Source organism: Ambystoma mexicanum, chromosome 1p, assembly GCF_040938575.1.
Source record: "Ambystoma mexicanum isolate Mex_15411 chromosome 1p, UKY_AmexF1_1, whole genome shotgun sequence".
In the NCBI taxonomy this organism is placed as follows: Eukaryota; Metazoa; Chordata; class Amphibia; order Caudata; family Ambystomatidae; genus Ambystoma; species Ambystoma mexicanum.
The window spans coordinates 1033492487-1033507352 of record NC_090921.1 but is presented as its reverse complement, the minus strand read 5'-3'; the positions used below and the strand labels follow the sequence as shown (position 1 = coordinate 1033507352).

General features: G+C 45.8%; 1 protein-coding gene across 1 annotated transcript in view; it reads left to right on the top strand.

The window, feature by feature from the left end:
* Nucleotides 1–14866, top strand: part of ATP6V0D1 (ATPase H+ transporting V0 subunit d1) — an 874674-nt gene that overhangs the window by 290440 nt on the left and 569368 nt on the right. The window contains exon 3 of the mRNA XM_069603998.1: nt 10781–10959. Coding sequence (XP_069460099.1) covers nt 10781–10959 — 179 coding nt within the window. The remainder of the gene's footprint in view (nt 1–10780; nt 10960–14866) is intronic.

The following is a 14866-nucleotide window of genomic DNA, read 5'->3' as shown; positions in this document are numbered from 1 at the left end:
GGAACTAGCTCAGGAAGTCCTTCAGGGGATCTTCACCCTTTGGGGGACCCCTCAAGTGGATCTGTTCGCTACCAGTATCAACAGGATGTGCGATCTCTTTTGTTCAAGGGAATTTTCTCCGAGAGGAGCTCTAGGGGACGCGTTCGTAGTGGACTGGGAGTTTCCACTCCTGTACGCGTTTCCACCAGTCCCTTTAATTCCTCAAATGATCAGGAGGTTGAGAAGATTCTGGAGGACCATGATCCTAATTGCCCCAGACTGGGCCAGGATAACGTGGTACCCGGACCTTCTGGACATGTCCATCTGCCCTCCAATTCCTCTTCCACTCAAGGAGAATCTTCTCTCACAGAAGGGAGGTCAGGTTCTCCATCCAGACATCAGAACCCTCAACCTTCAAGCCTGTCTTCTGAAAGGTTGAGATACAAGGATTGGGACCTCCCTGATGACGTCATGGAAGTGTTGCTTTCGGCCAGAAGGCCAGCAACAAAGTCTTTATACCGCTGCAGTTGGAACAAATTTTGCAGATGGTGTAGAGAAGAGAATATCGAGCCCTTTTCATGTGATACACCAACAGTGTTATCCTTTCTACTCTACTTGGCAAATTCAGGCCTTCAAGTTGGCACTATCAAGGGCTATCTCGCAGCGCTATCGATCTTCAAGCGCACTGCGGAGGAGCCTTCGTATTTCAAATTACCCTTAGTAATACAATTTCTAAAGGGATTAACTAATGTCTACCCTCCAAGACCTTTCCAGGTTTATGGGACTTAAATTTAGTCTTAAATTTCCTGATGGGTACTCCTTTCGAACCACTCCACTCTTGTTCGCTAAGGTTTCTCACCCTTAAAACTGTCTTATTAGTGGCTTTAACATCTGCTAGAAGGGTGAGCGAATTACAAGCTCTATCTTGTAAAGCCCCTCATACAATTTTTCATAAAGACAAGGTTGTCCTACAGGTGAAGCCTAATTTCCTCCCAAAGGTGGTTTCTGAATTCCACATCACTCAGAAAATTACTTTACCTTCATTCTATCCGCCTCCCCATCCGGGGAAAGAAGAAGAAAGGCTCCATAGGCTGGACCCAAGGCGGGCTTTAAGCTTTTACATCAGCAGACTTGCTAGGATTAGGCAAGCAGACCAACTGTTCGTGGGTTACTCAGGGCACAAGTTGGGACTATCGATAACAAAACAAACCATTTCCAGATGGATTATTTTGGCCATCCTGGAATGTTACAAACTGGCAGGGAAAGAGCCTCCTCAAAATCTTAGGGCTCATTCAACCAGGGGTATCGCAGCCTCCTTGGCCCTCCAGAGAGGGGTTCCGGTTTGAGACAGATGTGCGGCTGCCACGTGGTCGTCCGCACATACCTTCACAAGATTTTACAACCTGGATTCCTCCTCTAGTCAAGAGACTAGATTTGGCAAAGCCGTATTACATTCCGTTCATTCCTAAAAGGAAACATGGCATTTTACTCCCACCTCCAATTGCACACCGCTGCTATGGGAGTCTATCAAAGATGAGGAATACGTCGGAGGACACAATCCCTTCGAAGAACAAGTTACTTCTTACCTTGTAACGTTCTTTCGATGGGAGGTTCCTCTGACGTATTCCTTATCGCCCCTCCCATCCATCCCCGCAGTAATACTTCCCTTGTGGTTGCAGCTTGCGCTCCTTCAAGGTCAATAACCAATTCATGTAAAACAACTGTTAACGTCAAAACGGAACTGAGCAACGGACGCTGCGCGAGTCTTATTTATACGCGTGGTGACGTCGGCGCCGATACGGAGGCCGTCGAGGGATATCGGCTCGAGGGACGTCGACACGCAGCCCCCTCTACTGAAAAAAATGTTTCCGAGGCCAGCAAGCTGGGAGATGATCTATCAAAGATGAGGAATACGTCGGAGGAACATCCCATTGAAAGAACGTTACAAGATACGAAGTAACCTGTTCGTCTTTTGGGGGACCCATCATTTTTGCCTGAAGCAAGTACCATCAATGGTAAATTCATGAGATGTCCCTCTCTGGTTGTCACCAGCTGTCTCCGTACGGTGTTCTCCGTCTTCAGGCTTTGCACCTCCAAAGTGAGCCCCTGTACCGCTGGAAGTAATTCCTGGACCTGTTGTGTGGTGGCCATGGCAGCTGGGCTTTGCAATCTCTCATGAATTCCCTCGTCCTCGCCTGATCCCTCTTTGGATAACGGAGGTGAAAGATGCTCTCAGGCACTTGCCCTTGCTTCTTCATTTGGTGGTTCTTCTTTCCTTGTACAGATATGGTCTGTCATGAGGGAGAAGCCACTATGCCTGACTGGAGGACTGTCTAGGCACGAGGCTCCTTCCCCGGAACAGCTGATCCTTAACTGTTGTCTACTTCACTCTGCCTCTCTACCTCTCCTTCCAACTCTACTTCTCTCACTACACTTGCTCTGTTTAAAATTCAAATCTAGGTGGTTGTGCCTTTTACATCTCTGCGTTCATTTTGCATTGCATTGTGCTCTGTTTTTTTACATCTTGCACCAGTGGTCGAAGTGAGTGGGAGCAGTCTGGAGCGGTGCTCCTCTACTTTTTTTAATTAAGTTTTACTGTTCGTATACTTTTATTTGAAAAAGAAACCATTCCGGAATGGTTTAGCTTTAAAATAAAAGTGTAGAAAGAAGTTGAAACTTGTACATTCGGTGCACTGCACTGAACGTTCCTTTGAACAGCAGGTGCATGTGTTTGGGGGTTTGTATTGTGTGTGGGAGAGGGCATGGCGATGGGGTTTGGGGGGAGTGGGTGACGGCCAGCAGGGAACATAGTTCCACTACTTATTTTTGTACACTTCGACCACTGTCTTGCACCCTTTTTATGCACTGCACTCACTGTGATCCTTTTTGACTCCATTCCCAGCACCCCCACCTATTGCTCTGCACTTGTGTCCTCCTTATCTATTTGTTCTTCTAGAGACTGGCCAGGACTGTGCAGTTTAGCACCCCCGCCCCCCCACCCCTTCTTACTTTCCTCTTTACATCTGCAGCCACCCTCGTTTCTGGTGCCTCTCCCTGCCACCCCTTCCATACCTTCCTCTCCTACTACTTGTCTCATGCACTTATCACTATCAGAAATCCTGTCCGGCACGTTTGCCTTGTTAGTCTTCCCCTACCATTTCCCCCTCCCCTCTTTCCCTTTTTTATATATAGCTTGCATTATTGAAATTAATGTCGGTCACGTACAATAATTATGTCATATGTTGTGAACAGTTTTTATTCCTCCTTGTTCTATGTTGTACCTCCAAATGCATAGCACTTGCCGATTCTGAATGTCCCAGTGCCTATTAATAATGGAATTTCTGTTTGCTTATCTACTCACCCTCCCTGCGTTGCAGCGCTTTGAAATGCTTTTTAAGTGTATAGGCGCCATATAAATGACCAATAAATACATTGGCCCTCATTCCGAGTTTGGAGGTAAGTACTGTCCCTTAGCGGCATGGCGCAAATAGCGTGTCCGAGCTGGCAGCAGCCCGCTAAAAGTGACTATTACGACTTTGAAGGCACGAGCTTTGCGCCATGCCGCAAAAGGGCCCCAAAAAGCCCTTACCGGCATGAAGCGCACCGTAGACAACACTACTACCATAGTCCAAAGCGGCATTAGCGGAACCGGAAATGGCGTCATCGCACAGGAACGGGAAGGAGCAGGCGGACATCTTTAAAAACACAATCCATTGCCATCCTCACCACACAGGACCCCTGGGACACTGGTGATCGACCGGAAAGTTAAACCAACCACCCAGGAATGCCTAAAGCACCCAAGAAGGGATCTGCCTGCCTCGGAAGGAGCGCTTCAGCCAAGATGAGCTACAAATGCTCGTAGACACCCTACACGAGCATGCTGGGACTGTTCAGCAGCAACATGAGGAGGGAGGCCGTGTTGCGGTAAAAAGGAAATTTGGGCACTAGTGTGCCAGAAGGTCAGCGCAGTGGGCAACATCCCCCGCACCGTCAAGGATTGCTGCAAAAGGTGGGGGATGACCTGCGGCTGAGGGTGCGGAACATACTTTCTGCAAACGGTGCCCAGGCCTTGGAGACCGGAGGAGGACCAAGTTCTCCAATTAAGCTCACACCTGGGAGGAGACATGTGTGAGCATGATTGGGCCAGAATCCATGGAAGGGGTTGGAAAGATGGAGTGTGGCGCCACGTCATCTGCTGATGGAGGGGAGTGTCCAAAGTAAAAACTGCTAAGCCAAATATGATGAGTCAATGCCAATGTACGTCCAAAGAGTGACGCCATGGTCGGCCACACACACACTCCATGTAAAGTATCCCAAAGCAAGTGAGACACAAGCCGGTGCCTGTTGCAAGGCCGTAACGTGGCTGACACATACCACACAAAGTAGCAATTGCCATGAGGCACACAGCGTCCATGATCTAAATAGTGTGCATGTCAGACTGCAGAGTACCTGGCCAACATGAGTGACACCGACATATGCCTGCATTTACCACCCATGTATGGAATGACGTGCCGTTCACCACAGAAATGCCTATTACCCTCAATTGTGTCGATGTGCAATCGTACCAATGTATGCTGGCTATCCAAACATCACTCATGCCGTCCCTCTCTTTCACCCCCACAGGCAGTGAGCATGTCAGTGAGGTGCAGGACAGCAACCTTCCCTCCACATCCCGGATCCAAGGCAGGGGGCGCTGTGTCCCAGCAAGGAAACCACCACTGGGACATATACCACCAGCGACAGCAAGGCCTGTGGAGGGCACACCACCCCCACCTCCACCCCTCACTGCACTGCCTGCAGACACCTGCCCAACGACACGTTCAGAGGAGTCCAGTGTGGCTGGGGAGGTTGCAGCCACGGCCCCCCTCGTTGAGGACAGCCCCAATGACATCTGGGTCACCATTGAGGACGACTCAGTGGAAGTTGTCCACACCCCAGCAGAATTGTCAACACCCCAGGTATCCTTGAGTGACACTGGTGATACGAACACACCGGAGCAGTCTGGGCAAGAACAGACACAGGGACATTGCAGTCCCGTATACAGTCGCGGGGAGGAAGAGCAGCCTGGACATGGCAGTCCGATCCTCAGCAGAGCCACTGGTGCAGCAGCAGGAGCACAGTGGGCTGACCAGCTCACTGCCCTAATTTTGGAATTTCTGCAGGACAAACAGCACTGGGCCAGTCCATCACAGAGAAAACAAACCACCTCTGCGAGGTGCTCGGGCACATCGCCGACGCTTTGGAGGCAGCTCTTCCCGGTCAACAGCCTCAGCATGAGGACACACTGTCCACAAGCAACTCCACACAGACCAGCCCGGTGGAGGGTTTTTTATTCACGTTCACATCATTACTTTCAATACACCAGTTGTGTTACAAGAAAAAAAACAGAGTGGACATTCATCATTGCTCATGTGTCATTTAATCTTGCACAGTGCATAGTGTACATGCATCCCCACACTCAGTGCCCTATGTCATAACATTGTCACCCTCTGCTGACTTGTGTGTCAGAAATATTGTAGGATCATTGACTGCCGCACAGCACGTCCCTCCTGTGCATCGGCACCGTGATGATGTCCTGCCACTTCTTCCGTCTCCCCTTCATCATCATTATCGGGTGGTAGCAGTTCCATGTCAGGGGGCAGGGGCACGTTCCGGCGGATGCACATATTGTTGCCAACGTACAGAAAGTACCTAAGGTTCATGATAGAGGACAAGCACTATCAGTTCAAGGTCCTTCCCTTCGGCATTGCCTCAGCTCCACGGGTGTTCACGGCTGCTCACCTGCCAGGCAGTCCATACCAGTCTACCCTTACCTCGACGATTGGCTAATAACAGGGGATTTGTATGGAACATGCCTAACAAATACCCAGAAGACGGTAGACCTCCTCTTCAGTCTAGGGTTCTCGGTCAATGAGAAAAGGTCCAGCCTAGACCCCAGCCAGATCAGTTTATGGGGTTTGTAATTCAGACCAGACTCTTGTCTTCCCCTCCAATGAGAGGTTTCAAAACATGCTGTTCCAGATCCCTCAATATGGTGCCATTTGCGAGGTGACCGTACGCAAGGCCATGCGACTGTTGGGGATGATGGCCTCCTGCATCTACCTAGTTCCACACGCACGTATGCGCATGCGCCCCATGCATGAGTGGCTCTCGAGCCAATTGTGTCAGGTGAGCGGACAATGGGATGATCTAGTGGTTGTCTCAGCAGCCCCAGTTCAGTCACTGCAGTGGTGGTCAAGGGAAAACCTTGTGCAGCGAAGACCTTCACCACCCCTGCAGTAGAAGCAACTCCTACCACCGATGCATCTTTGACAGGGTGGCGGGGACTCACCTCCTTCATCAGACGGCACACAGCGTGTGGGCCCCCAGCAGTAGCAACCAATCACATAAACCTGTTGGAACTGCTAGCAGTATTCAAAGCCGGGAAAGTATTCCAAACGCCCCTCCAGGGAAAGACAGTCCTAGTCCTCACGGACAGTACTACGGCCATGTACTACCTATACAAACAAGGCGGCACTCGCTCTCCAGGGCTATCCAAACTGTCACAGAACATATGGAAATAGGCACTCAAACCCAAGATGTTCCTCCTGTCACAACACGTGCCAGGGGAACTCCATCCTTTGGTGGACGTTCTCAGCAGAGACTTCCCATTACCTGTAGAATACGAATAGCAATTACATGCAGACATCTTTTACAAGATCTTCACAGACAGGGGCTTCCGATAGATCGACCTGTTTGCAACTCTAGAGAACGCGCAATGCCCAGATTGCACCTCCAGGTACCTGCAGAACCACTCAAAGGGGAACGATTCTGGATAATATGGTCAGGGAAATTTGTCTACGTTTTTCCCCTGTACTCCCCCCGACTCCCATGCTCAACAAGATGGTGCAGAAGATGCACCAAGAGCCAGTCACAATGATTCTGTGATTCTGGTGAACCTGATATGAGTCTGCCAACCTTGGTTCTCCCATCTCATGGCAATGTAAGTCTCCCCTCCCAGGAAGCTGCCATGCACCTACATGCTGTTGCCGGACAGGGGGGGATACACTTCATCCATGCCTCCAAACTCAGTGGCCTGGCTCTTGAGGTCATAGCGTTCGGGAACCTCCAACTCTCTCAAAGATGTATCGACATACTCTGGGAAGCACGGAAACCCAACACCAGAGATTGCTATGCCAACAAATGGAAGCGCTTTGTTATCTGGTGCAATGGCAAGAGCATCAATCCGATTGAATGCACACCTATACATATTATGTACCTAACTCACCTGCTAGATTCATGCCTAGTTTTAATTTCCTTAAAAGTCCTCTTAGCTGCACTTTCAGAATACACCACGTCCCTGTAGAAAGTCTCCAGGTGGAAATTCCAGTATAAAGGCATTTATGGAGGGGGTAAGGAGAATTCATCCCCCCTATTTCCAACACAGCTCTCGGATGGAACCTGAACGTTGTGTTTACTAGATTATTGGGCCTCCCTTTGAACCTATTCATAAGGCTAGCCTTAAAGCACTCGCCTACAAGACTGCCTTCTTGGTGGTTATAACATAAATAAGGAGAGCTAGTGAGCTGCAAGCCCTTTCAGTTCAAGACCCATTTGTCACAATTCACAAGGATATGGTGGTCCTGCGCACTCACCCACTATTTGCGCATACATTTATTTCAATGTTCCATGTGAACCAGTCTATAGAACTGCCTACCTTTTTCCAGAACCCCAATAACGTGGCAGAAAGAAGCCTCCACACACTAGATGTGAGGAGAGCGGTGATCTATTACCTGGAAAGGACAGAACCACTAAAAGACAAACCAGTTTTTCGTTTCAGTGGCAGCTGTTAGAGAAGGGGACCTTGTCTCTAAATCGGCTATTTCAACGTGGATAGTGAACTGCATCACACTGTGCTACACTCTTGCCAAGAAAAATCTGCCCTTCCGGCCTAGAGCACACTCTACTAGAGGCACAGGAGCTACCATAGCATTCATTGCAAAGGTCCCTCTTGAGTCCATTTGTAAAGCAGCAACCTGGAATTCTGTACACACCTTTACACAACACTATTGCCTAGATACACATTCTAGGTCTGATTGTCAGGTGGCACAAGTGGTGCTAAGACATCTCTTTGCTACTGTTCCTTCACACATTCCACCATTATCTGTGTACTGCTTGCTAGTCTATGCACAGCAGATGATTCCAAGTAGATTAACAAGCATCAGAAGACATGCATAACTCACCGTAATAGCATTTCTGGTGATTGTTTCTGCTTAGATTCACATGCGTCCACCCTTCCTCCCCTCATGGAGAGGAAGGAACAGGGACATCTTGTACCTTCTCTCTTTGTACTCACTCACTCTGGCCATAAGGCTCCCTAGCAATGCGTGAGGGATTTGGGGTACACTGAACGTCACGTTAGGGATAGGATTAGTCACGCCCATGTTGATGTCCCCTTTCGATCCTCAAACGAAAGATGCAATACTTTGCGATTACCACTAGATGTCGGACTGTATGCACAGAATGTGAATCTAAGCAAATACAATCATCAGAAATGCTATTAGTGATTAATGTGTGTTTTATTCCTGTGGTACTACATGCACTACTTGTTGAAACATATCCATGGTGCTGTGGCGGCAGGGGTAGGGGCACAAGATTCGAAATGTCTTATTCCTATTTTTTGTTGGGTGTATTTTTACACTCTCCAAATTTTTTGGGACTATTTGCCTATTTTTACAGAGTAAAAGTGGCTGATAAGGGGTTTATCTGTAGGGCTGACTGGTATTGACTCTGGTGGAAATATACATTAAATGAACACCAGTTCTTTTTTTTTTTCTCTGTTAAAATGTCAGATGATAGTTTTGTCAGTGGTCCACAAACAGCAAAATCCCCAAAAACCTCTTTGTGTGTGTAAGTTGCAGGTACTTCTCTCAGGCTGGCAGCTAGGAAATAGCTTTCCGTCAAAATAGCACGCACAAATACCAGATGGTGGTGCCCCCACCCGACCTCAAGCTAAGGATCGGAAGGAACACATGTCGAGTCTCCCCCTGCATGTCTTTATTTGTTCTTCACTGTGATTACTCACCAAGATTTCCGTTCACCCTGCCTGTGATTTATCTTCCAAGGACCCTCTTGTTATTTACGTATCATGCTAACTAACGCAGCTGAAAAAACAGTATTTAAAGAGCGAAAGATTGTAAATTAGAGAGCACTAGCGAAACATATGTTGTCGCCTCTCCGCTAGAGTGCTTTGTTTGATGCTAAGAAATGTATCTATGCGACTGTTATTCTGTTAAGGCGTCTCATTCTTGGATTATATTGCAGGCAGGAAAAACCCTTGAGGAGGGGCTCATAGCCTTACTCCAATTTGCACCCTTTTAGCACTCTGCTCTGAACTTTCTTTCTTCAAAAGCAAACTGGGAAACAACAATGCAATTTCAACGCAGGTTGTCTTTCAACAAGACACTTCCTCTTTGAGAGGACCTTTTTTTGCTGCAACATCCTATTTAACACAAAAAAACAAAGCTAAAACAGGGGCAAATGCTCGCTCTTTCTTATAGAGAAACCGTTTACTTTACATTACTTCAAATACATGCTTATGTTAAACCTGTTTCAGTTCAACCAAGTTTGCAATTAAAATGCTTACTTCATGAGAACTGTTATTTCAATAATGCAAAATAAAACCACATTTAATTTGCTAACTCAGTTACCTATTTACTTTACCCAGTATTAAAGTAACATTATTTTTACTTCACCATTAAAACATGTATTGCTACTACCACAACGTGCTAATAGCCCTATAGACCATGTGAGGTGTCATTATCACAATACTACTAGTTAGGCAAAGGTTCTTGGTAAGATTGCAGATATCTGATTTAGCCAAAGAATTCGGTCCAACAGATTGGCCAAACCTATCCCTATAACCTCAAACCCCTGCTCACACCCCTCTAGCTATTTCTGTATTGTTTCTGATTTTCCGCAAGAGAATGGTGAAACGGGGATGGGGGGGTTCAAGCACTTAATAAGATCAAAGTTATTAATAGCAGTGACTACGGCTGTTTTAGCCAGTAGTTACTTCTTTACACTTCTCCCATATGACTCATCCTCCTTTCCTACTGTCTAAATCTCTTCAAATAACTCCTTTTAATCAAAGGATCCGGTTATGGTTGCTGAAAGGATAGAAGTAGTTTGTCAATTTGATATCAGAGGGGGGGATGACGGGACTCGAGCCCAGTTGTGGGCAGTGTCTAACTATTGTACATTTTCCAATCATTAATTGAGTAAATCATTCCATAAAGGATGCACACACATGAGAACCATTGCTGTATGAATACATTAAGTGTTTAACTTGTTATGTCTTGACCTTTCCTTCAAAACGTAACTTTTGTTCTTTCCCTTGACTCCATTAATTATATTTTATCGGTTAATTAATTATTGTTATCCAGTTGTATGGTACACTTCTGTTATATTTTAATGTTGAATATTTGACTGGTTATTATTTTATTTTGTTTGTATTGCAAAATAAAATATCTTTAGGGGAAAACATAACTTTTCAATAGTGATACTGGGAAAGAGCTCCAAGTTGCAAAAAAGGTATCCGGTGCTTGTGGTGCATCAGTCAGCATTGTCATTGGGATCTTATATCAAAGAGTAACAACAAATATCTTTATTTCACCTAAAATGAGTATTCTTTAAGAAGCTGTTTCGGAATTTGCTTTGACCCCATAGCAATAGGAGGTTTGCAACATATGTTTTCTTGTATGGCCCCGCTTTTTGCTTGTGGTTTTGTCTGTTGCTTACCTCCTTGCTCTTTCTTTGCCAGATACAGCTACATGATTGACAATGTGATTTTGCTGATCACTGGCACCCTACACCAGCGCTCCATTTCCGAACTGGTGCCAAAGTGCCATCCATTGGGGAGTTTTGAACAGATGGAAGCCGTGAACATTGCTCAGACTCCGGCAGAACTGTACAATGCTATCCTTGTTGACACACCACTTGGTAAGCGTGTCCATTATTCAATAGTTTAAATAATCTACATCAGCACACTGAAAAACATGGATTGCCATTTAGTGATGGGCGGTTTGACAGCTACCTGGGAGATCAGACATTGAAGGGTCAAAGGATATAGCATGGAAACATATTTGTGATTTTATTTATTTATTTTTTAACATACTCTATTGAAATTTTACAATGGAAGACAGAAAAGACCTACGATAGAAAAATCAAATAAATCAGGAATCATGTGAGCAAATTACAACATAAGTTATGTACAATATTTACAGGGAGCGCAGTGCTCAGAAAATTGGGAAAGGAAAAGGTAGACATGATTTTTTTTTTCTATCCATTCACATGAACGGTCTTTTGTGATTTTTGCCTGTTTTGTAAAAATGACCTTGTGGGGTTCCACGCATTAATTCATCCTTGCCTAGCAAAGACTCCTGGTTTCTGTGCCTTAGGCCTTAATGGGGTGGCTTGCAAAGCTACAACATATGTGAAAACACGTTCAATAGTCTTCAGGGGATTTGGAAAGCACCAAGTAAACAGGTTTTTTAAAAATCTAATTCACACACTCCTCTACCCCTAGTGCTAGAGGTTCACTCTAGAAAGGGCTGGTGAAAGGGCTGGTTTACAATGGTTGCATGTTGAATACAAGCGTATGCGATAATCCAGTTTTTTCATGCTTGCTGGTAAACATTTGTATTGGCTTCAAGTTATTTGCTGACACAAACGGAATGACTTACCATAGACAGTTGTGAACTTCAAATATACTGCCTACTGAAATCTCCATTGAAAAATATTATTTTGAATTCCTCGTTGGTGATTGCGCTCTTCCTTGTGATTTACTTCAAAACACTTTACCAGTCTGAGAGGTGCAACTTTGGCAAACAGGTAGGCAATCTCCTAAGAAATAATCTACTTCCTTGAAAGGCACATTCCAAGGCCAGAAATAGAAAATCCTATAGCAAACCTGTGCACACAGTGTGTGAGTTACTGTGCAGCATCCATATTGAATATTTTTTAAGTCTTTTTTTGGTTCCTTTAGGTCTTAAACAAGATGAGAAAACTGTTGAAATGCCTCCTCTCACAACTGCACCTTTGTAACATTGTGAACACTTTTGATAATTGGTACCTATTGAGAGGCTCTGGGTGACCTGGAGCACAGATGGAACCACCTGTACCCCTCTTGTTCTCTCCTGACAACTCGTGTCTCTTTCAGGTGGATCTGCCATTTTCTTCTTCAGACTGTGTCCTGGGCCACCCTACCATACCACTCCCTCCAGATTCTCGGATACTCTCCCATTCAACTCCAGAGCTCACAACTCTTGATCACAACTGGCCTTCAACACTTTGCCTACATGCTCCACAACATGTTCGGCCTATCCTGGCAGTAGAAATAGTAAAAAGCATAGTCCTCTTCATTATTTCAGTGCAATGCTTTTTTTTGTTGGTCACCCTTATCAAAAGGGAGTACACCGGCGGTTGAGCACGGGTACGTATGGTGATTGCCCACTTCGGGTCTTCTTTTTCCTATGAAAGCTCTTCGTATCTTCATTGATATGATCTCCCTTTTCCAGTAACCACCCTTGCCCTCCTTTGCTAGAACAATGTAGGGGGCAATGGGAAAGAAGAGAGTGGACTTACTATACGATGGCCTTCTTCACCAATATCCATAATCGGTAGTTGTGAAAAAAAGACTGCTACTGATCAGCAACAAAAAGGTTGTTTTTTAAACTCTATAAAAAAATCTGTTCTGGATACTACACATTAGACAAACACCTTCGAAATGAACCTGACTCTAAAGCAGTGTTCATTGAGTGGGTGTAGAATGGCTACCATTGAAGCGGACACATTGACTTAATATTGAGTGTAGAGCCAATAGATGGACAAAAGGTCAGCAGTAGATTGATGGCAGGCAGGGTGGAGCAAAGAGCCATGAGTGAGGCCACATTCTTGTTAACACGATTGTCTGAAAATTGACATGCCAGCAGGTGGTGAGATAGTGCAGCTGTCAAAGGGGTGTCCAATATTTTTAAAATCTACTTGTCCAAGGGACAAGATGTTCGACAACTCTACTTGCACTGTAAAAAAACAACTCTACTCGTCCCTCTTTGCCTAAATTGGTTAAATATGGCACATAGACAAAACTTTTTATATTTGATATACCAGACGGATATGGAGGATAGCACAGGGGCATCGTGCTGGTCTTGGAAGTAAAACCACACAGAGCAACAGAGGTTTGAATCCCGGATCCGCGTTTAGAAACCAAACTCTGGCATTAAGCACATTCTCAAAAAATACAATACATGCTTAGGAATTCATGCTACACAGTGTTTTCAGCTGTAACAATAAAGTTGATCTATCGAAGTGCTTGTCTTTATAATTCAAATTAAAATGTAAGTCTTACCATAGGCAAATAAATGTATATAGCGTTGGACAGCACAATTATGTACTTATGCTATAGTGAGGAAAATGCACAAAAATTATGTTTCCAGATGACAGTTTCTAGCACATTCATGCAATTGTCTGAGATGTACGATTATTAGTGTTTCATTCTCACTTGACTTTGCTGGGAGTGGGAAGACTGAGTGAGAGGTTCATTAAACTGTAAAGGCAAGTTGGTAGGTTTGATCCATAGTGCTAAAACCGACTGTGATAATGATGGGCCTGCAGCTGAAGAGTAGAAGTATGGGGGGACTACACAAAGATGAAAGCATCTTTAAAGTACCATTAATGTGTCGCGAAGCTTTAGCATGACCCCTATTACAGATGATGTGCAATTGAACTGATGCAGAGCATGAATGCTCTAAGCAAATGGCAGCACAAGTCGATGCACTCAAATATAATTGCTTAATCCTGCATAAACTCGCCACTGCCAATAATCTGTTAAAAGTCTAGACCCTTTACTGGGATTTTGTCACTCTAGGCCACACCTATGTTCATCCTTACTCATTGGCTCACAGAGCTAAAGCCACTTCTCCCAGTATTAAAACATTGACCTGAAATGTACACTTGTTTTTAGTCCAGAAACGGGCCTTTCCATGCCATGGCCATCCAAGCTTGCACTTCAGGTCAATGCATTTTAATGGCCAACTGCATTTGGACCAACATTTCAATGTTAATTCACACTGATAGTCAATCCCACAAACTCTGGCAATAGAATGTTCCCACCACAATGCAACCAACACCCAGTTGCTGGCACCATGCTGCGGAAACACCTACACATACTTGGTAGCCATTCTGCTCCCATGTAGATATTGGGCCTCATTATAAGTATGGCGGTCCGGAAACGTGGTGGCGGTTGCTCTGTACCAGCACTTTTTTCTGGTTCGGCATACTGAGTTGCGATGTCCGGAATCTGTGGAGAGACGCGTCTGCTGTGCCTGAGACGCCGGCATGGCAGTGCACATTCCGAGCTTCACACACACACACGTAAACACTGGCATGGAAATGCCAGTAGCACCCTGAACACTGTGCTGAAAACCCTGGCATCGCGGACCAGGCGTGGAGTAGAGTCAGGTGTGTAGAAACATGCCACAGGTGTCCAAAATCACCCCAGGTGGCCCCAATGAGCGCTCCCACACCCCTTCCAACACTACCATGCTAGCAGTACTGGAGCTGGCGGGCCTGGATGCAGGCCTACAATTTGAGAAGGTGGGGAGGTAGAGGATGCGGCAGAGGCTAGGAGAAGGATGGCATCATGGTCCAGCAAAACAACAATGGCCAGCAGGTTGCAGCCCGCAGGCAGCCACCAATACCACGCATAAGGGCCACACCCTTCAACCTGAGCCAAAGCCAGATCCACACCCTGTACCGGCTAGACACAGGCACCATCATTTCCATAGTGGACCTGATCAATGACGACCTAGTCAGCCTGATAAAGATATGTACTGCCACCCCCCCCAAA